Source organism: Pyrus communis, chromosome 6 (genome assembly GCF_963583255.1).
Source record: "Pyrus communis chromosome 6, drPyrComm1.1, whole genome shotgun sequence".
Classification (NCBI taxonomy): domain Eukaryota; kingdom Viridiplantae; phylum Streptophyta; class Magnoliopsida; order Rosales; family Rosaceae; genus Pyrus; species Pyrus communis.
Window position 1 is genome coordinate 18,813,852 of NC_084808.1, and position 27,446 is coordinate 18,841,297.

Below are 27,446 nucleotides of genomic sequence, written 5' to 3' on the forward strand. Positions count from 1 at the left end.
CTTTGTACACCTATTTACAACCAATTCGCTTCATTCTAAGGGGAGAGGCATAAGTGTCCATGTGTTGTTGCTTGGAGAGCTTGTATCTCACTATGCATAGCCTCGCGCTACTCAAGATCTTGCATGGCCTGCATGAAACTTGTTGGTTCTTTGACAAAGGATAATGAGATGATGAAAGCTTTCTGTTGTGGGGACTAATAATGGAATACGAAGTACCTGATTGTGAGACCATGTTGGAGATGAATGATGGTCCTAGCTGTGACAGGAGATTAGCTTCTATGTGAAAGTCATGCAAGAAACTTGGCATTTTGGTTGGTCTGCTAGAATGACAAGGTGTCTATATCCAGTGTAAAGAAAGTTGGGGTTCTATCATAAAACTAATTCGCAACATAGAGAGTAGCCTAACTACTTATAGATCATTTAAGGTCTTTCCTCTTTTTAATGTGGGATTCATTCTCAACACGCTCTTTGACATGTGGCGAATTTTCAAGTTTAACATGTAGACAATACAAACGAGGTGATGTGGAGCACATTTGACTGTTGAGCTTCACATGTGAAACAACATGCTATGATATCATGAAGAAAGTTGGGGTTCCATCATAAAACCAATCGGGATTCAGTTTTATGCCGAAACCTTAAACCTTCGTGATGGTGGTGAAGTATTGTTAATGAAAATTGTAGACTCAAACTTTTATGGTAGAGAAGATGATGTGCAAATGGAGGATGTAGGCGTATCATCAAATGGCAATGTTGTTGGCATAGGCAATGCAGGTTTTCGTGATTGGCAGCAGAAGTGGTGTGAAAGGGAACTCATGTCCAAAAAATGTGACATCTTGAGTGACAAATAATTTTCCTGATCGAGTTTATCATACACGCGATATCCCTTTTCTCTATATGAATAACCAAGAAATATACATCAAGTTGCATGTGCATTAAATTTGGATGGTTGTTGAGCATGTGCGGAAGCAAAGTCATAGGCAGCTAAAACTTGCAAGTGAGAGTAATTTGGTGTGACTTTAAACAAAAATTCGTAACAAGTTTCACCTTTCAAGATAGGTGTGGATGTAAGACTTATGAGGTAAGCCGTTGTCAGGATGACATCTCCCAAAATTATTTAGGAAGCTTTGCTTGAAAGTGCAAATGCAGCATTGAACAAGTGATAGTAATGTTTTCTTTCAACTACACATTTTGTTGTCATGCATTGACACAACTAGTTTGATTAACGATGCATTTGAGAGAATAGAAGGATTCGACCTTGAATTCACAACCACTGTCACTATGCACAGTTTTAACTTGGGAAGAGAATTGAGTCTCAACCATGTTAATGAGTTTAACTAGAAGATCCCTAGCATCAGACTTATGAGACATCAAATACACCCAAGTGCATCTAGTGAAATCATCAACTATAGTGAGAATATAACGTACGGGAATTTCTCATATATAACCAATATTTAACCACTAATTTCATAAATGTCAGTTTTTATAAATACTATCAATTACAACATAAAACATGCTTAAATAGACCAAACTGCCCTTAAAATCAAATTACGCAACACCTAAAATCGTTGGAATTCATTTTCATTCCCGAGCCACCCACTGCTGCAACCCTCTCCCCTTCTGGCCTCTGCTTATCCTTCTCCTTCATATTGTTTTGAAATGTTCAATTAAAAAAATTAAAATAATAATTAATTTTTGTTCTTATACTTTCGATATGCCTTGGAAACCTAACAAATCAAAGGGAAATATATTGGCAAAGTTGAAAAGGGTCTGGCTAATTGGGAGCGACGACGGCATGTTGCCATATGTTCGCCGACAATCAGGAGCTCTTCCTTTTGTCAAAAGCCCACCACAATTGCATGTAATCAAACAAATTCCAGTTTTTATTGCAAAACCAAAATCATAAACAAAACAAAACATTTATGATTGATTGGGAGGTGGGGATTAGACCGTGAGGTGTGGATGGTATTGTTAAACAACAAATTTTTCTTGGAAATGAATTCAGGTTCATTCATAAACAGGTGGAATTGCCATAATTTTATCTAATAATGTTTGGATTTAGGGTTTGTTATTAACTTTGAGGTATTGAAGTCTATTCCATTGAAATTTTGGATATATTTGATAGTTTCTATAAAAATTGACATTTACGAAATTAGAGTGTAAATTTTGGCTATATATGATAAATTCTCATAACGTACCTCGAAAATAGATGCAATGTGATAACCACGCTAAATATCAATATATATTATGTAACAATTCGAAATGAGCATTGCTGGAAATTGCACTTGAAGATAATTGTAATCTAGTATGTTTAGCCAATGGACAAACCAAACACTTGGCTGCGTCATAAATTAATTGTTGTTCGAAAAGAAAAATAAAGTAGACACTTTGTTGGATGTGGATGCCTAGGACATTAATGCCCAAGGCCAGGAGAAGGTGAACGAACAGAATTGCAAGATGCTTTCTTGGTTTGATCAAGATAGCAAAGCCTCTCTGGTTCAGTTCCTTCCCCAATCATCTTTCCAGAACGTAGGTCTTGTATTACACAACCATGGTTAAGAAAAGCAGTGATACAAAGGGATTGACAGGTGTATTTGCTGATGGAAATAATGTTTAATTGAAAGGCTGGGACGCACAAAACATTTTCAAGAACCAAACTACAGACAAATATGATTTGACCAATAGGAGTAACATGAGCTATGAAACCGTATGGAAGTTCAACGGTTCTATTCTTCACAGGATTCTCCAAGTCACTCTCTCTCTCTCTCTCTCTTTCTCTCTCTCTCTCTGAGTCTTCAGACTCTTCAATGCTGCTATTCGCGAATTCCTCCAAACCCAGAACTCTCGTGCATGCTCGCACCTCCCCATCGCCACCTTCTCCTCGGCGTTGCATTGTCTTCGCAATTTTGACATCGGTGTTCTGGAAATTGATTGGTATTTACATTGTTCATGTTATTTAAAATTCTAAAAATTTGATACTTTGTTGTTGTCGACTTTTGGCGCCTTCTATACTGTAGAATCCAGATTGTTTATTAACCATGATCTCTTTGAAATTCAAAGACATTGTTTAGTGTGTTTTATACAGATTGGGTTGAATTTGTAGCTCATTTCTCTCCAAGATTCAACTGGTTTGCGTAAATGGAAGTTTGGCTTCTAATGAATAAGGAGAAACTCAAGATCGCAGGTCAACGATCCCACTTCATTGTTCTCACTGGAAACTGAGATGCATCTTCAAGGGGGAGCTTCAAATGTTGCCAAAACTGTGATGCATCTTCCTTGATGCATTTTGAGGTAAAAAAACCGAAGCAAATTCCAACCGAACTGACAAAACTGAATTGAAATTAAACTGTACCAAATTAAACAGTAATTTCGGTTCAGTTTTGGCAAAAACCTGAATTGATTAAAACCGAAGCCACTCCTACATGGACCGCGATATCAATATCTAAATGACTTATTTGTAAAACTCTTTTTGTCAACTAAAAGAAGTTAAAATGATAATTTAGTCTTCTCTCACAAAATAAAATCATAAGAAGTAATGTAGTTTCACTAAAATCAAATTTTGCTCTTTTATTTAAGACCTCACCCACACGTGATATCATTTCTAATTTGAAAAAAAAAAATCCTCATTTTCTATCTCTCTTTCTTTCTCACATTGCTCTCCAACCTCTCTTTTTTATATTATAATTTTTTTCTTTTTAAAATTTTTATATTTACACACACATAGACTTATTTGTTTTTAGTAATATGAATTCAACTTTAATATTCTCTTATAAAAGGCGCAAACTCTCGTTTTTTTTTCTTTTCTTTTCTTTTTTTTAACAAACGATAGTGTTAGTAGGTTAAACTATTAGTTGTTAGGAGAAAGAGGATCGGTGAGGATCAAATTCGCACCAGGATGCATAGGCATGATTACTTCATTTATCACTACTGTAAAACATCATCTCCAAACTCATCCTTATATTTCTAAACCATCAAATTGAATAAAATCTAACACAAAAGTACAATGAGAAAAAAAAAGGGTAAATTACACTTTACAACCTCAGGTTTGAGGTCTATTACAACCTTATACAAAATCTTCAAAACATTTCACTTCCATACCACACGTACTATTTTATTTCAATATAATATATCCGTTACATTTTCCATCCATTGTCCATTAAGCGCTAATGTGGCTGCCACATTTATGCCATGTGGCTAAACACTTAATAAAAAATTTTAAAAATTAAAATAATTAATTTAAAAAAAAAAAAAAGAAGAAGAAAGAACCCAGAAACCCATTCTACCCCCCCCCCCCCGACCCACCTCCCTCTCCTCCACTCTTCACCTACCCTCTTATCCAAAAACTCACCCCCACTGCCTGTTTAAAATAATTAATTTTAAAAAAAAAAGAAAAAAAAAAGAAGAAAGAACCCAAAAACCCATTCCACCCCCCCCCCCCCTCGACCCACCTCCCTATCCTCCACTCTTCACCTCCCCTCCCATCCAAAAACCCACCCCCTCTACATGTTCTTCTTCTGCCATCGAGCGGTCCCTCACTGTCATAGGTCTCTCCTTCTTCCTCCCTTCATCGCTCTCTTGCTCCCACATCTTCTTCTCCACCTAAGAGGCTTGTTAATTGAAGATGGTGTTACGGAGGTCCTTGAAATTGGGGTCCCAATGTTTGAACAAATTGAAGAACGGATGAATGTGCAGAGGCCATTGGAGCCTGTGTGGCCCTCGAGGCTTACCATTGTAGAAAACGACAAGAACTTCACTGAAGGAAGTCCAGTTCGAGACGGGGCTCTTTGATTCGAGGGCTTGGGGTTTGAAAATCACCAAGCACAGACTTGTGTTTGTTCCACGAGAAACATTGGGTCATAGTGGTGGTCTGACATCGACAGGGAACAACGGTGATGTTACAGTTGGAGTCGTCTGGGTACGTCAGGAATTGTCGGAGAAGACGATGAACGATGGGAGCAACCACCGGGGAGGTGGGGGGGTTGCAGGGGAGGTGGGGTTGGGTTAGGATGGGGTGGGTTTTTGGATGGGAGGGGAGGAAAAAAGTGGGTCAATGGGGGGATGGGTTTTTGGTTCTGTTTTTTTGTTATTTTTTTAATTTTAATTTTTTATTAAGTGTTTAGCCACGTGGCATAAAATGTGGCAGCCACGTGGAATAAATGTGGTAGCCATGTCAGTTTTTAACGGACCAATGGATGAAAAATATAATGGGAGATATTATATTGAAATAAAATAGTACGTGAAGTATGAAAGTGAAATGTTTTAAAGATGTTGTATGAGGTTGTAATAGACCTCAAACTTGAGGTACTAAAATATAATATACCCAAAAAAATGTGTATCTATCAAATTTTTTTCCCTCCTAATTTCACAAAGGTCAAGTCAAATGGAGTAGAATATAATCTTAAATAAAGTAAAGATTAATTCCCATTTAATGCACACACGTACAGTAAGAAGGCAAGAATATAGATCATGAAAAGGTAAGCACGAACCACATGGCTCTGACGTAGCAAAACCTTAAAAATTAGGGCTCTGATAAACTTGTACAGGTTGTACAAAATATTAATTTTCTCAATGTATTTCTTCTCCATCACGGGAAAGCACATACAGGAATACATTAGGGTTACATTGACTAGGTTATACTTGCAACTCCAGAGTCCAAATCAGAGTGGTGATCTAGCCACGCGGGGAGAACTCCACAAGAGAGGCGCATCTCAAAAACGTATAAAATAAAACTCTCTGACCTCCTACTGTTTCTCATTCGTTTTCTATATCACAGACGATCAGGCTGCGGCAGTATAGTAGTAGGACGCCATGAAGAAGTTATTCAAGCTAAGAAAGAGAGTAGCAATTAAGAGAGCAGCGATCGGCCGTAATAAAGAGGAATGGCAGCAGCCCAGAGGTCGTTGCAGAATTCAACAACTTCCAGAGGGTGTAGACTTGTAGTCATGGCCATTCTCTCAAGGCTAGTCTCCATCAAAACCATCCTTCATTACAGATTTATTGGATTACGTTTTAGCGTTGGGACCAATGAGTACAAGAAGGGATGGGCAACGGTTATGGCGAGCGGATAATTATGGTTATTTACTCATAACCGTTTAAGTTCTTACCCGTATAACCGTTTACCCGTTGGGTATTTGTATAAACGGGTATATCCATACTCATAACCGTTTATAAACGGTTAACCATACACATAATTGCATACCCGCTTACCCGTTTTTAACCTGTTTACTCTCTTTTTTACACGTCTACCTTTTTTTTTTAACAACCTGAAAATTAAAAAAGAAATTTGTCATAATTTTCTTTTTCTAAGAACTAAACACCATTATAAGTGCATTTAACATGCATTTTTCGTATTAACGGGATATTATTTATGAATATATGTGATGTCTTCCAATTATTTGATGGTCAATCTATTACAAGAATCATGCATGGTTGTAGGTTAATTAATATTCTTCTATATATATATATATATATATATATATATATATATATATATATATATATATATATATATATATATATACACACACACACACACGGGTGTGTGTGTGTGTGTGTCATAGTTTTAAAAAATACTAGACACTAGTCGGACAGCGGACTAGGACCTAACGGCTAGGCTGGACTTAGGCGAATTAAGCGGATTTAGTAATAATATAAATATATAACTAAATATTGAGATATGTTATTTATTAAAAAGGATAATATATATATGTAATTTTGTAACTTAAGATTTTTAGTATATAATATGGTTTGGTGTTTAAAAAAATAATACAACATAAAAAATAAAAATAAAAAACCCACGAGCCCTCCACTGCCCGCATCACTCCAATCGGTGGAACTCATATCAAAAGATTCACTCTACCTCTCTCACATTACCTAGGTTTCAATCCCATACCAAAGATTTAATATTGCCAAAAATATTTTTAAAAAAAAATCAATTATAATATTTAATGATAGGTTTAGTGGAGAAATTTTTAGGTGTACCGGGTACACCAAAAAATTTTGATGTACCCTCACTCATAAATCCTCACTTATCCCTCACTTATTTTTCAATAAATAAATAAAATCAAATTCTAATGAGTGAGGGTACATCAAAATTTTTTTGGTGTACCCGGTACACCTAAAAATTTCTCGGTTTAGTGGTGGGCAATGGCAATAAATACAGAAAAGTGGTGCACATTACAATACCTTTTTGACACTTTGGAAAACGGAAAGCCTTTTACTTTGGGTTTTTTATTCCGTTTCCTCTTCATCCTCGCTCACATCTTCTCTCCTATTTGGTTCTTTTTCTATTTCATCTTCCTCCTCATTCCTCTTCAAATTTCGTTCTTCTTCAAGTCTGGCTTCGCGAGAGCTTGAGTTGCATATGCAAGTCTGCTTAAACCAGATAACATGATTTAGAGCAGTGCAGAAGACAATGACAAGAACTGTGCATAGATCCGAAGAAGAGAGTTTGAAACGAAAGTTGCAAAACCAGCGGCGGAGGAAGACGTGATTCAATCCGCGTAGACATGCCGCCTAGCACCGCTTAGAGCGCCTAGACCGCCTAGGGAGTGGCTAGACAGCCGCCTAGCTCCCTCCCGATTTCTGTAAATGATTTGCCTCAAATCGTATCGAGCCTCCACCGTCCAGCGCCTAGGCGGTTGCCGAGAGTAATTTTTAGAACACTAATATATATAATAAACAGTTATGTCTCGAGATACTAAACTTAGCTAGAAACTAATTTTTGTTTTTAATCTTACATTTATTAAAATAAACGGTTAAATGAGTACTTATTTACAACCGCGAGTAATACATATAATCATCCATTTAAATTATATGGGTAAACGGTTATACCTACAACCGTTTATTTATCTAAACGATTACCCATAACTATAATTGTAATTTTTAAACGAGCTAGTAACTGCGGTTAGCATACCTGTAGGTATTTTGCCCATCCCTAATCTTTACTGATTATTGTCTTGGAGCTCTAATTTTCCAAATTGATTATTTTCAGCAAATTTAAGTTATAAATTTGCTTAGCTAAATTGCGTCAATTTGGAAATTCAAAGCTCCATAGATGACTTAAGGGTAAACCTGCTTTAATAATTGTCTACTTCATCGCTTAATGCTAATGAACCTAACAAAGCGTCCACTCTTCAAAATGTTAGGTAGTTCTTTGAAATGTTTAAGTTATGATCAATTTGAAATCACCCGTAAAGATTGGATAGACTATCCGGACTTAACATTATGCTTTTGCTATTTACTTGTTTTACGAGATTATATCTTTACCAATTAGTAATTTAGTATAGCACAATGCATACCACAAGAGCCTAGAGGTGTTCAAAACTAAAGTATTCGAATATTCGGGCCGGATCATTTTGACGTATAAGAATCATTGGGCCGTCGCTAGGGCATGTTGTCTTACTTGGAGTGGTAAAATATATGAATAAGAATGATGCCTGATTATTTAAGTACGAAATGAACAATTATCCTTGATGATTTGATACGTAGTTGTTCAGGTAATTTTAACGTGAGAAACACTTACTTTTATGTACATGCAGAATATGTTGGGAACGAGAATAATACACATTTTGCATATGCATTGTTGGTAATGTTAGATCATTCACCTAGTATCAAAGAAGTTAATGGAATCTAATCTTCCATCCTTAAATAAAAGGGGTGTGATATCCACACACCCCATTTTACTTCTCACACACCTTTTTAATTTTCGGCCGTCGGATCGGATGAATTAAAGAAGATCAATGGACATAAATTATCAAAGGATGTGTGAGAAGTAAAATGGGATGTGTGGATAGCACACCCCAAATAAAAATATATTGACTTTCAGGTATTTTAGTTTGATTTTTACTTTTATATCATGTTCATGACAATAGGTGATTTTTACATACCTTTTAGTTTTTCACACCCCTTCAGATTGAATAAACCAAACAAAAGCAACGGACATAATAAAACAAGATATGTAAAAGACTAAAATAAATGTGTTTATCATTTCTCATGATTCATGAATGAGAGAGCTTTCCATTGAAAGAATTGGCGGCTGTCACGGTCCTTTACCATTCAACAAAAGTGTGTGGCCTTATTGACACGAGCTTTCCTATACATACTTGAGTGCACTTATTATTAGGGTTTTTGTCACAAATGGTCATTGAGATTGATCAAACTCATCATTTTGATCCATCACATTCAAAATCAAATGTTCCTGACATTCACTACCTCACATCAATTTGGTCCTTCCATTAAGATCTCGTCAACTATTCCATTAGTTTGTACATGGGACCCACAAATCCAATGAAATAGTGACATGTGGATTAACAAAATAAGGGTTTTTATCAAAAATTGTCCTTGACATTGATCCAACTCCTCATTTTGGTCATGAAGTTTCAAAATTGATAAATTTGGTCTTTGACTTTCACTACCGTACATCAATTTAGTCATTCTGTTAAAATTTCATCAATATTTTTCGTTTGCTTGCTGAAGTGGTCTCATAATCCAATTCTATGGCTCCTCATGGATTAATTATAAGAAACTATATTTTTTTTAAGAACAAACAAACAAACGATTATTCCGTGCTGACATTTTTCTTGCATCCCACAAACCCAATTGGAAAAAAATTCAATCTAATTCGATAAAATTGAATCCAAATTCAATTCAAAATTGATAAGATTATAACCAACTAGAGAGAATGAGGAGTAAGTTCAGGAGGCCAAGTACTTTAGTGGTGACATGGTGTCTTCCTTTTCTTTTTTAGCATACCATGATGAAAACAACGATGACTTTTTTTCTTTTAGTTTTGATTTTTAGTTTCTTATCTTGCTTTTAGTTTTAAATCTTCAGAAAATAATTTCTTATAATTAATTCACGTGGCGTCATATGATTGGATTAGTGAGATAAAAAATATTGATGAAACTTTAACGAAATGATTGCCACTCTTTTCCTATGATTCATTTTGTGGGTTTTAGGTTTCTGAAGGAAATTGGAGATTTTGAAAGAGAAGGAGAAGTTATGGAAAACCCGCAAAATCACGAAGGAAGAGATTTTGGCGGCAGATTTTCCTGCGCGAAATCCAATTTTGGTCTGCGGAAAAGGCGCCAAAAATTGGATAAAAAGGGGGCTGGGCCCGGATGATTAGAATAGGCCCAATATGGCATGGCCTTCAACATGATTTCTTTGCGTTTGTCGGGAAATAAGTTAAAACTCAAAAGAAACCTTCCGAGTCAAAACAATTACATACAAGTTAATAGCAAGGAACTTACATTAACAAAAGTATTTAACAAAGCAAGTTATGATCCTGAAGAATTTTCAAGAGGAACCAGTGCTGGAGCATCGTAGACACATCGGGAACCCATTACCGCTGAAAACATAACGCAAGTGCTCATTGCATAGAGCACACGGAGCCCCTGCCCTCCAAGTGAAATCCGGCTGAAAAGAGACTGTCTAGGAAAGACACAGTAACAACCATCAGATGGATTCGAGAAAACAAAAAGTGATCGCTAGGAAAATAGACTGATGAACTATGAGGACTCACGTTCGCAGAGGAATTCGTGGTTGTTGGAAGACTTGCTTCGAAAGAAGGCCAGGCACGGCCTTAGTTAAGTTTTGTAGACTTGTGGTGTTGCATCTCAGAGGCAGAATCATAACTACCTTCACGAGGATGATCAGAACTCTCTTCAGCAGGAAGATTGTTGCGTTTCCTACAGCCTTGCACCCTGCATATCATATAGTAAGCATGCCAAAATGACTAGATATAATTCCCGACAAACGTCTCAGACTCCTCCCTAAACATCCATGTATCGTACAAATTTATGGAATACAATAGTTCTGCTTTTGCTGATAACCATTGCCACTATGTTTTGATATGTGAAAAAAAAAAAAAAAAGATCATCTCGAATTTAACAAAAGAAAATGAACAAAACACATATATTAAACAAAATGCTCTGTCAAAACCGCCTGAAGAGTACTGATCGGCCATAGAGATTGGACCATATCAAAACATTTCAAAATGCAGAGATATTGACAGAAATTAAGTTGCAACAGATTTCTATATTTTCAAAATTTCAAAGCGTGGATCATATTTCTCAACATACACATCAACTTCCACAAATTGAAAGCAAACAAGTAAACTTGTAACCGAAAAATGCAATTAAATCTATGCATGTATATAAGTGAAGAAAAATTGCAGTACCTCTTCACCTCCTCTGCCCTTGAAACATTATAGAGTGAAACAAAGCAGGGACTGTAACCAATTGCATGAAACTGATTTCGGGTCTGAGTAATCCTAGTTTCTCTGAGACTCATCCTTTTCTGGTTATAGCAAACCACAGCCCAATCATTGTAAGACATTACAATTTCCCCACACCATGGGTTCATACAAATCGCAACTAAGTTCTCTCGGATACAAGTTTTCGATAACAAGAGTTTTAGTCCAAGACTCGGATACCCCTCATAACCCACATAACAAATTTACTAGAATCGTCCCCAAACACACAAAACGAGACAACCTTCCAACACTCCCAACTTCAAACAGTCTGAAAATTGCTTCTCCAGCAGTCCAAAGTAGCTCGGTGGGGCAATTGCCTGAAACTGTTCCCCTTCAAAGTTGAAGGAATTTGTCAGCTCAGAAACATCGCTACCACGAGAAACCCAATGCAGAGCTCCATGAAGATAAGCATTGAAGGGCAACTGACAACCAAGGCTCCCAGAAGCACTTCCCATGCTTCTCCAAACCTCTGTACCAATGGTGTATATCTCAGCTTCATAGCTGCACTTATCATTCCTGATGGGTCCACTCAACGGAACAAACGTTTGCAACACCTTATACTCATTAGTCCCAACACTAAATCCAAGTCCAATGGAGGTAAAATTAGGCCTAGCCCTATCGCTCCGCGGCACGGTGATGAACTCGCCCAAAATTGGATTGCAGACATACAAAAGGTCCCCTCTTTCGGGTCCAGACAAGCAAACTAAACCATTGCAAGAGTTTATCAGATTAAATTCAGAAATGGGCAGGCTAAATTTGGGGGTAAACCTCAGTTTTTCGTAGCGAAAGCGAGAACCGGAGGATTCCTCAATCCGGGTAAAATCGAGCCTTCTTGTTATGCTTTTGGGAGGGAAGGTCTTGATCACTCAGAGAAGGGAAAATTGAGGGTCGGAAATTAGAGTAAGCCAGGATTTGCAAACGCACCTGCAGTCGAAGAGGGTTTTGATGGGAGCCTTGAGAGGATGTCCATGACTATAGACCGCTGGAGGAGTTGAAATTTGGAGGGAAGTCTGGGCGGCTGCCATTGCCGTTGTTGTTGTTGTTGGTTGCTGGCCGTCGGCGGTGGTGGTGTATCTGCTGCTGCTGCTCTTTTGTTTGGATTCGTGGGGCTTTACCCTTTCCTTACTCTCGGCATTTTTTATTTCCGGCGGCGGACGGAAATGAGGAGGCAATTCGCCGTGAAAGTGAGAGGTTGGTCCGGTGTCCTTCACTTGTGGGCTTGGTTTACCAGTTGGACTAGTCAAGACTTTTGAGTTTCGAGTCAGCAATTTTTTTTTAATTTTATTAGGTTAGAAAGTACACGAAATTTGAATCCCGCCGTAATGCAAGAATAACATTTATCCTCCACGTTTGTTTTTAAATTTTCATTTTAACAACAAACTAAAGTGCAGAGCAAAAACAGCTTGATCTGGGATGATGAAGACTTGATAACCAAATAATTTTCACGAAGAATAATTTTCACAATGAAATGCTCGACGGGAATTCAGTTTGTTTTCCAAATTTCCCATCAAATAATTGCTTAAACTTGGCACCTTTGAGACCGATTCTACGGTACCTACATGCACCTAGTACCGATGTTTTTTAAGGCCGTTAGATCAAACCAATTTTCAAATGTGCAACGGCTCTCAGTGCCTGTAGGTGCTGAAGAAAAATCACATTCGACACAATCCAATGTTGCTGCAGGTATAGGCGGGAAAAGTTCATCCATGCAACACCCCCCGGCCATGAAACAATAAACTAAAACAAAGAGGTCTTATTGGCACTTTAGCGTAAGATAAAGTATCATAACAAGCGACTCACAAACACTGCATTTCAGATTAACAATCTTTGTCTTTTCTTCATACACGGCAGAAAGCGCATTAAGGTATAAGCGTACGAAAGCAGCTTGATCTGAGGAGACGACAACCTCAAAAGACCTCATAGTGCAGACGTTTCAGGAACAAGCTTGATGGAAACGCTGTTGACACAGTGGCGTTCATCTGTCGGCACCTTGTGCCCTTCCCCTTTAAGAACATGTCCCAAGTGACCGCCGCAAGCTGCACATGTGATCTCAGTTCTCCTCCCATCTGGGTCAGGCTGAAGTACATACATAGTTGTTTCAGTTACATCCAATGTCAGCAAAATGCATTAGTTAAAAACAGTAACAAACGACATTTGCATTATCAGCAATAGGAACGCACCGATCGGTTTATGGCTCCAGGCAGACCCTCGTAGAATGCAGGCCAACCGCATCCGGAATCAAACTTGGTAGTTGACTTATAAAGTGGTGTCCCACAACCAGCACATTGGTAAACCCCTTCTTCAAAAACCTTGTCATATTCCCCAGTGAATTTTGGCCTGCACAAATCCAACCGTAAGCAAGTCTAACCTAATCAATTCACACATTGTGCAGATACTAATATCCCCCAACATTGTAATCAAGGCGAGGGGATTATATAACATGTATTATATTGGTAACTGGTCTACAGGAGTAATTTCCTCTTTAATCTATTTCTATTTATACATAAATAGGGGAAATTAAAAGAAAGAAAAAAGTGTAAAGGTCCTCAATGTGTTAACAAAAAAAGGAACATAAAAACTAAAAACTAAAAACGAAATAGTTATCAAATGGCTCTTAGTTTTGCAAGTAGACTAAAAAACAGTTGAACAACACTAGTAAACAAGTAAACACTAAAACCCTTCATGGGTCTTCTTCTACCAATTGGTCGCAGATGCTACTTTTCTGTGGCTAACAAATTATTAGACTTGGAATTTTTTGTACAACCTTGCAATTCATAACATGTTTTTATGAGTTAAATCAACAAGAACACAAAAAAATTATCAGAGAAACAGAAGATTTAAACACAATATTGAATATTCCATGCAAGAACAACAAAATCCATAAATTTCTTCAATCAACCAGACCAATCACAAAATCCAGAGAAAAGATCAGTACCCGTCAAAATCCAACAAACAGCACATTGGACATAGCTAAATAGATCACAGTATAAAATATGATGACCATAATTAGAAATAGGAACAGGCAGAAAAGAAGAGAGAGAGAGAGAGAGAGAGAGAGAGAGAGAGAGAGAGGAATTACTCAGTTCCTTTCTCGCGTAGAATCCTGAACTGCTCCGGGGAGAGAACAGCCCGCCATTCTTCCTCAGTTTTCTGAACTGGCCCTGGTGGTGCAAGTGCAGGTGCAGCCATGTCCTTCACTCTCCTCACTGATTTTTTTTGGTCGATGCGTTTTCTTGGGAAACTTTTGATATAGACTTATGTGGAAATTCCAACATTGAACATGGACGGAAAATCAATCAAATCGCCTGTTGGATCATCTCCAGAAGATTCCAAATTAGTAGAGGATTTTCGTCGAAAACACGGCACACCAAATATCAGAGGTCATTTTATTAAAATTAGTATATACTTATCGTACACCTAACTATTTGTCATATATTCTTTCACAATTCTGGTTAACTTTCATGTTAAATATTATTTTTTTAATTTAAAAAAAAAAAATTAACCAAAATTAAGTGAAAAAATACGTGACAAATATTTAGATGCATGGTGAGAAAATTTTTTTAATTATTAAATTTTCTAATTGAGTGAATTGATTAATTATTAAAAGGTGATGCTAGTCACACTCTTTATTTTCTCACACTCCTTATTTTTTGTCGTTTGATCGAAAGAATTGAAAAAATTTATAGTACAAAAATTAATAAAAACATGTGTGAGAAGTAAAAAAAATGTACAAATAGTATCACCCATTATCTTTTCTCAAAAAAATAATCACCACTCATTATTGAATTCAAAACATTTAATAATCAATTTAAATTTGCTATCAATTTTGAAAGCAAAATAGCTATTGTTACCCGCACTTTGCTGCAAGATTAAAAATTGTATGAAACATTATGGTTAAAATATATAAAAGATTATGTCGTAGAAGATCAATACTATTAGTCTATTACATTGGAAAAGTTAGGAAGATTATTACATACAAAATATTTAATTGATACAATCCACATAACGATGGTATAACTTTTGGCTATCCATGCACAGAAAAGATTAGATCAACATATTCTACTAAAGTAGCTTATGTGGTTTTCGGTTGATAGTAGTACTTGTATACAAACCGATTACAAAAAGTTGGGCTATTTACATGCACAAAATATAAGGAATATTCTTTCATTGGCATTAATAAAATATGACAAAAGTTGTCTACTGGAACACCAAAGCTCCCGTCCAGGACTCTTGATTGCCAGAAAAGCAATTTAAACCAATCCAACGACCAAAACCCTTTCAAAGTTCCGTCCAGTACTCTTGATTGTCAAAAATGCACAAAAACTTCCGTCCAGTACTCTTGATTGTCAAAAAATGCACACAAAGCTTCCGTCCAGTACTCTTGCTCATTTCTAATTATGAATTCTCTTGGGACTCCAATCTTCTTATCCCAATAAACGACAAAATGAGACTCATCTGCTGTTAAGGGGGTGATTGTGGCAACCCAATTTTCCTATTATGCTGCGTTTCCTAACTTGCCTTGCAACCAAGTTTTTACAAAAACAGATTGAATTCAAGAAAGTAATTAAACTAAGGCATAAGAGATTATAAGAAAAAGTACATAAAATATAAACCATATATACCACTTATTATACTACTTTGTATTCCGAATACACCTAAAAATATATTGATTTCTAGTGAACGTTCAGTTCCAATTAATCCCACTTTAGTTTCTTTCAAACCCTTCAACTTATCCTTGACTTTTTTTTAACATCATAATTAAGAGTTAGTTTCCATCACATCCTTCAACCAATCCCATCCATACCATTCATAATCCCAATTTTACCCTCTTAAAACCCTTGAACCTAACCTTGACTTTGTTTTTACAGCTTAGTTTCATTTAAAAGCTTATTTTTTCACAAAATCATAATGAGTTTCTGTCTTACATCACATTTTAAACTCTTGATAACATCAATCTACATCTTAAATCAGAAGGAATTTCCAAATCTAGAAATATGAGTAAAAAAAATGTTTAGTAACAGAATTTGCCAATTCTAATTAAGAACTGTTAATCAAACTGTAAAAGCAACATATGAGTTTTTTCCAACTTCAAACACAGAACCAACAGCAAGAATCCAATTGGAAATAGAATAGACCAAACAGACCATGAAGATTATACAATCAGAAGATATATTTGAAGGAGAAGAGTTCATTACATAGTGTGATGACAACCGAGTAGCAGCAGAAACTGAAAAGAGCGAAGAACTTGGCCTCAAATTTTCTCCAGAATAATTGAAAGAATAAATAAACTTCACATGTAGGAGTGATGATGTTATTTTCTCTTAAAATACACTATTTTTCCACAAATACACTATATCTCTTAAAATATTAAAAATAAAGTATGCGCATTTTATTCATATTTCTATTCATATCATAAACGTAAACCCCAAACCACAACTCATGGAACAACTTTTCTTATTAAACCCTAGAACACATTTTAAAAATTTTAAAATAGTTCTCATTTTTTGTTTTCTTTGCTAAATTCATTCATTTAAATCCAGTTTATAAATTTTCACATCAATCTTTAGAAAGTAATTTTTCATGTAATAATTTAAAATATGTTGTATAAAACATACCTATTGCTTCCACTTAAGAGAACTGATAACACAAAATGAATTAAATTGGGAGGTTAAAGTAAGTTCTCTTACCAAATAACTAAAGCCAAATTGACACAATATCAATATTGCATTGTCACAGGTACGCCATTAGCAACGTTTCTTTCTTGATCCAAACATAAACATGAATCAATTAAAAGCGTTAAAAGATGAAATAACACTTCAATCAAATGCATAAACAAAAGAAAACGTTAAAAATTGGAAAATGACATTGAAAAAAAAAAGCTATGTTAAATATGCACGTATTATATTTACAATTAATCTCTATTTTTAAATAAATGATAATATATTATTATGATAATAAAATGCATAAATATTTTATTTCCTTGCAACTAATACAACCATACATAAAACACCCTACATTCAATTTGGAATGTGAAAACAAATAATTCTATTCATGCAAAATTCTAATTCCTTTCTACCATACGAAAAATCCAATTACTCTGACTTGAAACAAAATAACTCGGAAAGCATTATACTTTATCATATTTCATCCAAAAATTGTCCACAAAATAAAATTTTCACCGAGTCAAAAAGAACATTGAAATATTATACGAAAAGAAGGTAATGCATCTTAAATTTTGAATGGCATTCAATGTGTTCTGCTTTCTAGTTTCTTGATAGACAATAAATTAAATCCTATTAAACGTGTTCTAGTTTCTTGCTAGGTAATAATATATGCATGCATTCCTAATATATATTATCATTTAGGAATTTCTATCTTTAATTGAAGAGGAAATAATATATGCATGCATTCATGTTAGCATATATCTTCTCTATAAAACCATGATTTCCAAATAATGTCAAATGGATTATAAGTAATGTAAGTAAGTGTTAGAATAAGGGACTAAAAGCATTGTGCATAAATATGTAAAAACTATAAACATAAAACATGTACAGAGTATTTATATAAAATATATAGTAGTTGTTGACAACTCCAATATACATATATAGAGTTGTTCAAAATATAGTTGATCCTATTTTACCGATGTACTTTAAAGAATATAGTGCTTTGCCTACTGAGCAGTGATTGGCAGCTAGATCCTTCCAACCCATCTGAATATTGTACTTTGACTACTGAGCAGTGGTTGGCAGCTTGATCCCTCCAACCCATCTCATCGGGAAGGAATACGTGAACAATGCTGCATCCTTTTGTTTGTAATGATAATCTGAGTTGGGAAGAGCAGAAGCCTTTCACCAGCCTAATGTAAAAGTAAGTCCAAGTAAATAAGGAGTTAAATAATAGCGACATGCTGTGCAAAGATAAGATGCTATACGACATACGTTGTTTGATCCAAAAGCGCTAGTGGCAATTCTCGATGAGGCACCACAAACAGGTCAGGCTTAAACATTATCTCATTTTGTATATATGCCAAAATCAGTTTGTGTTGATGAACCATAATCTGATTCTTATTCAATGCACAAATAATAAATATACAAATCTGTTACACCTTTAGTTAACCCTCGACATGTGCTCTTCCATGCTCGGAAGAGGGCTCTTCCAACATCCTGAAATCATGTCAAGAGTTAAAAAAGAGCAAGAAAAAACTAATGTAAGAACTAGGGACGGGCAAATACCCATCAGTTATGGATAACCGCGATTATCCGCCCATTTAAATTTCGTGGTTACGGTTATAGATAACCGTTTAGATAATTAAATAGTTATGGGTATAACCGTTTACCCATAAATTTTAAATGAATGGTTATGTGTATTAACGGCGATTATAACGGTTATCCGTTTATTTTAATAGATATATAAAATTAAAAAAAAACAAAAAACCTAATTTGTAACCTTTTCGTTCTCTCCGCCAGGAGGCCAGGACTAGACTTCGCCGTCCGTTAGCCGCTTGTCTCTCTCTCCTCGCTGCTCCCTCTCATCTTCGCCGCTCATCTCTCTCCTCGCTTGTCTCTCTCTCCTCGTTGCTCCCTCTCATCTCCACCGCTCATCTCTCTCTCATCGCTGCTTGGCTCTCTCCCCTTGTTGCTCATCTCAATGCCCCATCTCGATCTCCCCCCACCCACCCTTCAAGGTGCGTTTTACCCTCAAATTTCTTACTTAACCTGATTAATTACTGATTTGTTTGTTAATTTATTGAAAATCTCTTATTTTTAGGGTTTAGTGATGCAGGGTATTGTTTAATTTTTTTTGATTGAAAATTAGGGAAGTCATATTACTGATTGAAAATCATATTCCAATTAAAATTAGGGAAGACTGAAGACTGAATATTCTGATTGAAAATATTGTAAAACTAGGTTGATATTAGTAAAACTAGTTTGAATTCACAAACTAGTTTGGAGTTATTCTTTATTTCTGTTTTTTACTTTGGAGTTATTGGTTTACCATTAGCCTTGATAATCTCTATTTCAGCGTAATTTTAATCTTTATTCGGCCACGACTTCTTCTATATAAACCCTAGAGGCAGCTCTCCACATTAGTTTTGATAAACCAGAGAATCAATACAGAAAACTAGGCAGCATATTTCAAGCATTCAAGTAATTCTGTTATCAGAGGCTTGTCATCTTACTATAGATTTCACATTTTGGGCTATAATGGTGATGTGCATCATAGAATCTGACTGGTATTCAAGATAATGACTACCTTGAGTTTTTAGAAGCTTTACTTTGTAATCATATGGATGTTATAATTGAATACTAGCTTGGGTATGGAAGAAAAATATGTTGAAAAAACATGAATTTTCTTTCCAATATGCTTGCTCAAGTAATGAGAGGTATTTTGTTAGTAAAAAATCAATTATTAGCAAATATATTATATTACCTTGATTGATTAAAACTATCGTTCGTCTTTATTATTTCAATTATCGGAGTTGTATACAATTACAGTTAAAAAAAAAATGTAAATGAGCACAAAAAGGGGTAAATGGGTTAAAAAATGGATAAATGGGTAAATGGGTATGGATAAACAGATATACATTTACGTTAAATGGGTACGCAGTTATAGTTATGGTTAATCGTTTATAAACGATTATGGGTATGGGTATAACCGTTTAGGCAATTACCTAACGGGTAAATAATTATGCGGGTATGTGTATAAATGGTTATGAATAAATAATCGTAGATACCCGTTCGTCATAACCATTGCCCATCCCTAGTAAGAGCTTTGTAACATTGGGGCAGAGCATATTGCCTTATAAGGCCTCTTTAAAAACAGGTGGACAAAGCTCTGTTGCCATGGTTTCATCATCCAATTTGTCAACCATTTGAAAAATGAAGAGTCAGTATCTACATAAGTAAAATCTGAAAAGTAATAGCAACAAATGAGCCGGTTGGTTTAAAACAACGATCTAGCTACGACAACATTCATACCTGCATATAAGTTAAAGAACAGTGAAATAAGGAATTCCTATCAAAGTTCCTTTTCGGAGATCCACCAGTCCCTCTGGAAAATCCCACTTCTATGAAAAGGAAGTTAGGGCACACTATAAAATGTTCTACGACAGCTTTTATCAAAAATAATATTCTAAAAAGCTAAATGCTCGAAGAATCTAAGAAGAAGCGTGAAACTAATACACATCAAAGAATCTAAGAAGAAGCGTGAATCTAAGAAGAATCTAAGACGAAGCGTGAATCTAAGAAGAAGCAAACCTGGAATATGAAGACTTAGACAGTCAAACAGAGCCATCAAAGAATTCTCAAACGCACCCAAAATTTGAAGCTGCTTTAATCCAGCTTACCATGAAATTACAGCCACTTGAGAAGAAGGCAACACAGATGCGTTTCTCTGAAAATTACTAAAAAAACTGGAATCGGCGCAGCTAATGGAAGACCAGTGGAAGCGAACAAAGAAGGTCAGGTTCTGACGCGTGGAAAGACGATGGACGATGAAGCTTGGTTGATGACCAACACGTGGGCAGCGGGGACAGAAGCTTTCACTGACGAATCAGGTCGTGCAACATTTGATTTGAACTTTTCGTCATCGGTTATGTGATGCGGCCCGTGTAACTAAAGGCCCGATAGTTCCAAATGGGCTGAGTGGGGCTTGAATATGGCCCATTCCCCACATCGTCACTTCGCGCTTCATGCTTTCAAGTTTCAAAGCTCAAAACTTGCTGGCTTTCTTTGCGACTTCAAAAGTTTTAAAAAAAGGAAAGAGAGCAAAACCATCGGCAAGAGAAGACACACTCTGACCATACAAATGTAGGCAAGGCGTCAGGACCAACAGGACCGCCTGGATCGTAGCCACTTTTCGGAAACTTTGGCTGAGGTCGGCCGCCTTCGCCTTCTCCTCCGACCACCCCTCCTTTTTCCGTCGCTGCTCCGCTGCGTTCTCCGTCCAGGTTCGCTCTCTCAAATTTTGTTCATTGTTCCTCACATGGGTTTCTTTTGGATATTCGAAACTAATCCAACGTATCAATCTTTTTTTTTTTTTTTGTATTTTACTCTCTAAGAATTTCAGATATTATATTGCACTTTTTCTGGTTTAAGCATACGACAGAAATTTGGATAAACGGGCTGACTTTTGTGCCCAATTTTGTACGAGTAGAAGAGTTTTTTTTGAAGAAAAAGAATGCATTCGGGTGATCGAGTTCAAATTCTTGGGTGCTTGTTGAATCAAATTCTATAAAAATAGCTCACGTCAGCTTTCTAAATCTGTATATCTTCTTTGGGTTTAAGGGTTATGTGCAAGTCTGGATTGATTTGAAAGAGCATTGTAAAAATATATGATTGAATAGCAATTGAGCGATTGGGTTCGGTTATGTTAGCGGGGGCTGAAGCTCTAGGTCCTTTGGCCTTTGAAGGAGCTCGTTCTGCTGCGAGTCATCCCTGCAGGAGTCCCAATGCAATCACAAAGTTATTGTTGTATGTTTAATTTATATGCATATGTCATAGCAAAATATGGTGCTGTGATATATTAATGATGTATGAATGTGCTGAGTCACATATAAAAACCTGTGATTGAATAGTCATCGAGCATTTGGGGTTGGTAATATATTATTGGTGTCTATTTGAACATAGGGGGCCTGAGGCTCCAGGGCAGCTGTATTCTCCTCCCTTAGGCTTTGAAAGAGTTCGTCCTGCTGCGAGTCAACCTTACCCATCTGCGGGAGTCTATAGGTAAGGACAGCCCTTGTTACAGTAAACATCTAAATTCATTATTATGTTTTTCACTTGGTGTTATATGATTTTTGCCATATGTGTCTGTCTCAATGCTGCCACATTCTTATGTTGTATGTGTAATTTATGACACGTCATAGAAAAAAATAGCGTTGTGATATATTATTGATGCATGAATGTGCCTGAGTTATGCATAAACACCTGTTATTGAATAGCCATTGAGCATTTGGGTTCCGTTATGTATTAAAAACTTATTGATTTTATTTCACCATAGGCGGCCTGAATCTTCAGGGCAGCTGCATTCACCTCCTTTGGCTTTTGAAGGAGCTCATCCTGCTGCAAGTCATCCTTACCCATCTGCAGGAGTTCATAGGTACGACAACGCCTGTAATTGTACATTCATTATTTTGAGTTTAAGATGAATTGAGAAAACCAATTACAATTAGCATCTCTTCTACCCCTTGGTGAGTTACTTTTGCATGTGGTCTTGGAGAACTGAGTGCTTGAGGCTTGTCTGTGTAAAGACAAACACTAACCTATAAGCTTACTGTAGCTTTAAACTAAGGAGCTGGATATACGTTTTGCACGTTTTGACTATAACAGTGTACAAATATTAGTTTTTTTTTTCCTCGTTTCTTTTGAAAGATATACTAGCCGTTGTTAGATGTTTTTTAACTTTATCAAACAAGCATCCTCTGTAATATAATGGATGTTGTGTATACTTCTCTGATACATGTACAGACCTTTATGTTTAGCAATAGCAACGTGATTCTATGCTTTACATTTTCATGTATGCATTAATTCGCATGTAAGTCATTTCTGTTTAATGTAACTCCTGTGTTTTATTTTGATTTGTCAGTGGTCCTGTTAAATCAGAAATGTCGTAACTCATATTCTTTTGCTTCCAGGTCCACAGAGTCTCGTTCTACTTGGGATGATGGGCAGAGATCCTCCTTTAAGAATTATGATACCCAAGCACATCAAAGGCCATCTGCTGTCACATCATTTGTTGTTTCTCGTAGTTCTGGAACTAGTGTTACTGCCAAGGTGTCCAGATTCCAAGACACTAAAGGGATCAGGTCGCCTCCCTTTCTGTCTAAAGATGTCAATTTTAGAAATTCCACTCAAGGTGCCCGGAAAGTTAAGTCCTTTCTTTCTTGTTAGTTTTTTCATTTTGTTGTCTGTGTTTGATCTTGATGAATTGGCACTTATTTACATTAGAAACTGCATTATGCCAACCTAGTGACTCTAGCTGTCAGAAGTGTGCTTACTTTTCTGCGAATTAAACTGTATTATATGACCGCAAACCTTTAATTTGGCCAGTGTATCAACTTTAGTGATATGATCTATGCTCGTTATATTGATCCATAATGAGGTTAATATGTTTTCTTTACCTCTTCTGAAATGGATAGTTGGTTCGCATATAGGCATGTATTCCCCTCTTCTGAAATGGATAGTCGTCGGAAGTTACTTGATCATTGACACGCACCGATCCCGATATCCGAGGGATATCGAGATGGCCACGTGCTGGCCGACCCCGAGGATGACGCAAGCCATTTAATGAATGCATATGCTGAGAACATGTAAATCATGCGTATAAATTTCGTTCCAACTACATAAAATAATATATTAATATTCAATTGCCAACAATGATAAAGATACTGATAGTGCATAACATGTTGAGAGCATATATCTAATTCAGAATACAGTAGAAGGTGTTATTACAAGGATGTCAAAGCAGAGATGAAGGTACGATATCACTGGTAGGGGAATACCTCGTAGTTCGGATTGTAAGCCTCATTCCTATATCCTGAGGAGGCGCAAAACAAACATGAGTGGATCAAGTTGATATATATATATATATATATATATATATATATATATATAATACTTAAACAGTTATCAACATACTAACCCTCAAAGTTTTATGAAAACTCAATAGCATAATATGTAATAGGTTTTTCCAAAAATCCTAGTATGCCATAAAACCTTCATTAAACATATATTGTATAGTGTGCTAACTTGTGGTATCAAATTGCTTGTAGGTACTATATTTCTCGATCCGAAGCCAGTGCATATATCCCTCGGTCCAGAGCCATCTACATATATCTCCTTGGCCTAAAGCCATCTACATATATCTCCCTTGGCCCGAAGCCATCTACATATATCTTCCTCGGCCTGAAGTCAGAACAGTGACCACTAGATAAGCGCAAAACATTGAATATAATATTTCCAAAAATAGGTATATATATCTCAAAACATCTTTATGGCATATGGTCATCCATCATATATACTACAAAGAACAATAGTTTGATAAAGTATGGTATTTCAAAATATTTTCAGTAAAGCATGATAATCATATAATGTAAATCCAATTTACTTATAAAATGTTACCATTAAATCATGCTTTTCATGTATGCATATCTACTATTAAAACATGCATTTTAAAAGGGGTCCACTCACAGATACTTCGTCGTTGAAGAGCCGTACGAAATAGGAATGATGGAATCGCCGCTAATAAATGCACCTAAGCACATAAAGGGTTCAATTAATAAAACTATAATCAAAGGATTGAATTTCGGAAAACAGACGTCATAAATGGATTCAGGATGTCAAAAAACATAAAGAGGGACCTCGAGTACCCCCACACACTGCCGTGGGTCTTCGGAAAAGTTGCTAGAAACTTCGCCAACACCGTCGTGAATTGTGGCGCGTGTACTCCACGCGCCAGCTATGCTCAGCTGGGCTGCTGGGTTGGATCGTGTTTGGGCCTAGGTTCTTGGGCTTAGGTCCAAGAGGTTTGATCTTCGGTTTGGTGGCCTGGGCTTCAAAGCCGAGGCCAAGGGTTATAGGGTTTAAAGTTCAACGGGCCGAAGCCCTTAAGTTTTGGGCCAAGGGTTTAGTGGGCCAATAGCTCAAGTTGGCACTGCCCCAAGGGCCAGTCTCTATGGGTTTGGGCTTAAAGGCCTTTTCCTTGCTAGGAAAGAAGGCCGGAGCCTTCCGAGCTCCAGTCGCCGTCAACACTCATCCTTAGGCTATAAACTAGGTACCAAAATGAAGTTAGAGATGAGAGGGAGTGATTAGGTACCTTTGATTTGTGCTTAATTCTATATAGTTTGATGAATAGTTGGCGGTTTATTGTGCTTGATTCTTCTTGTGACAAAAAGTAAATTTTAGTAATGATCCCTTAATTTTAACTCAATTGAATCAATGATCCCTCAACTAAAAATCCATTACTATTAGTCCTTCAACTCATCAAAACGTGCAACTATGATACCTCAACTAAAATCTATTATCATTGGTCCTTCAACTTTAATTCAATTGGAGAAATGGTTCCTTAACTTTTAACTCAATTGGAATAATGGTCCATCAACTTTAACCCAATTATAGCAATGATCCTTCTATTTTACAAAATTCTGACGAAGTTGACAAAAATGACAATAACTACACATTTTCATGAGTTGAGGGACTCCAATTGTAGCAATGGTCATTTGCAACATAATTCATTTGACAAAGTTAACGAAAATGACCATAGCTACACATTTTAATGAGTTGAGGGACCAAGGGTTTCAGGATTTTGGAGAAGCATGGGTAATGCACCTACCCAGTACTTGTGAAAGTGTCGAGTTATTGTTCAATTCTTGTTTACATGGAGCTTTCTCGCGACTTTATATCTTCTTTTGACTTTGAAAATGAGCAGTTTCGAACACTACCCTTTTATGTGTTTATTGTGACAATAATGGTGTCCAAGACTCTTGGACAAAAATTCTAAGTCATCATAATGAATAAACAACAACAAAAAAGCCTTTTCCCACTAAGTGCGGTTGGCTATATGAATTCTAGAACGCAATTGCGCTCAGTTTTGCGTCACGTCTTCTATTAGATCCAAGTACTCTAAGTTTTTTCTTAGAGTCTCTTCCAAAGTCCTTCTAGGTCTTCCTCTATCCCTTCGGCCCTGAACCTCTGTCCCGTAATCGCATCTTCTAACCAGAGCGTCAGTAAGTCTTCGTTTCACATGTCCAAACCACCGTAACCGATTTTCTCTCATCTTTCATTCAATTTCAATTACTCCTACTTTACCTCTGATATTCTCATTCCTAATCTTATCATTTCTCGTGTGCCCACATATTCAATAAAGTATTATCATCTCCGCTACACTCATTTTATATACATGTTATGTTTCACCACCCAACATTCTGTGCCATAAAACATTGTCGGTCTTATTGTCGTCCTATAAATTTTCCTTTGACCTTCAGTGACATACGACGGTCACACAACACGCCGGATGCACTCTTCTACTTCATCCATCTAGCTTATATTATATAGTTGAGGTCTCCATCCAATTCTCCATTCTTTTGAAAAATAGATTCTAAGTAGCGAAAACAATCGCTCTTTGGTACTCCGTAATGAATAAACGATAGAACAAATTGTATGCAAAGACAATCAAGAAATGGTAACAATTTCATTTATAAATCTAGTCAAAAGTTGATACAAATTGGGAAATCTCGATTGCAGCTCATCTTTTGCTATCCCACTTTCCTCTGTCATTTCTTCCTCCTCTCATTGCAAGCCTTCAAGGCCTGAACTTCTGATCAAATGTTGTTCACACAAAATTAAAACAGGAAATTCACAGTTACTGGAAAATGAAATTGAGAAATGAATTGCAAATTAGGAACCCAAATTACGTACCTGGTTGACAAGATTTCCAATTCCTGTCAGTCTTGACAAGGCAATCCTGCAAGCCACAGACCGAATTCGGGTTCTCCGTGATTTGGGGTTTAGGGTTTTAGAATTTTAGAATCTAATAAAATTGGGGAAAATAGTTGTTACCTGTAAGGAGAGGTAGAGAACAGAGCATTGGTTGAGCTGTTTTACATTCTCGTCGTCGTCTTCTACGTCTGCGTGGAGAGGTGGTGGTTGCGGCGGTGACGGGTTGCTTTCTTTTGGAATCGGGTGGGACTGGGAATGGTCCATTTTTGGAATTCGAGGAAATTAGGGTTTGGATTTGGAATTTGGTGGAATTGGGGGGTTACGGCTGTCTGATGGGGCAGTAGGGTTTAGGGTTTTAGGGAAATTGAGTTACATAGCGTGTACGAAGAACACAAACAAGCATTTTTCCAGTCCCAAAACTAACCTGGCCAAACGACAGCGTTTAGATTGAGGCAATTTTTTGGGGAGAAAAAATATAAAGAATAAGAAGTTGTTTGGAACGTGGTTGTTTTGGGTAAATAATTTATTTTCGTATTACGATTAAGTGAGTGCTGATAACCTTTTCATTTTAACTCATTACACATGTATTATATCAGTATGCAAAATTAATTTTAATTTTAAGTGTTAATAAAAAATACATGACACAAAAAGAAGTGAAAAAGTTGGTAGTAATTTTCTTACGACTAAGTGGTTTACATTGCTATTTTTTTTTTAAATGGACCAACGACTCTCTAATTCGAAGCCATTTTATAAAA

The 27,446-nt window shown here is 36.4% G+C and overlaps 3 protein-coding genes and 1 long non-coding RNA gene across 5 annotated transcripts; all 4 read right to left on the reverse strand.

The window, feature by feature from the left end:
• Window positions 1-10,211: 10,211 nt before the first annotated feature.
• On the reverse strand, window positions 10,212-11,288 carry LOC137736702 (uncharacterized). Its single transcript, XR_011068791.1, has 3 exons — window positions 11,180-11,288; window positions 10,523-10,703; window positions 10,212-10,431 (listed from the first exon to the last, which is right to left on the reverse strand). It is a non-coding gene; the product is annotated as an uncharacterized lncRNA (long non-coding RNA).
• A 172-nt stretch (window positions 11,289-11,460) lies between these two features.
• Window positions 11,461-12,279, reverse strand: LOC137736167 (F-box protein At3g07870-like). The gene is made up of 2 exons (XM_068475492.1): window positions 12,179-12,279; window positions 11,461-12,094 (listed from the first exon to the last, which is right to left on the reverse strand). Exons 1-2 carry the CDS (start codon window positions 12,277-12,279, stop codon window positions 11,461-11,463), a joined length of 735 nt encoding a protein of 244 aa, XP_068331593.1.
• Window positions 12,280-12,987: 708 nt separating this feature from the next.
• On the reverse strand, window positions 12,988-14,518 carry LOC137737507 (peptide methionine sulfoxide reductase B5-like). Its single transcript, XM_068477012.1, has 3 exons — window positions 14,334-14,518; window positions 13,435-13,591; window positions 12,988-13,330 (listed from the first exon to the last, which is right to left on the reverse strand). The coding sequence occupies exons 1-3, from the start codon at window positions 14,441-14,443 to the stop codon at window positions 13,172-13,174; spliced, it is 426 nt and encodes a 141-aa protein (XP_068333113.1). The 5' UTR covers window positions 14,444-14,518; the 3' UTR covers window positions 12,988-13,171.
• An 11,906-nt stretch (window positions 14,519-26,424) lies between these two features.
• LOC137736492 (uncharacterized) lies at window positions 26,425-27,095 on the reverse strand. Of its 2 annotated transcripts, none has more exons than XM_068475754.1 (3): window positions 26,812-27,095; window positions 26,671-26,716; window positions 26,425-26,561 (listed from the first exon to the last, which is right to left on the reverse strand). In XM_068475754.1, exons 1-3 carry the CDS (start codon window positions 26,953-26,955, stop codon window positions 26,542-26,544), a joined length of 210 nt encoding a protein of 69 aa, XP_068331855.1. In that variant the 5' UTR covers window positions 26,956-27,095; the 3' UTR covers window positions 26,425-26,541. The 2 variants fall into 2 exon arrangements, with proteins under 2 accessions (XP_068331855.1, XP_068331854.1); XM_068475753.1 differs by having other exon boundaries at window positions 26,425-26,569.
• Window positions 27,096-27,446: the final 351 nt, after the last annotated feature.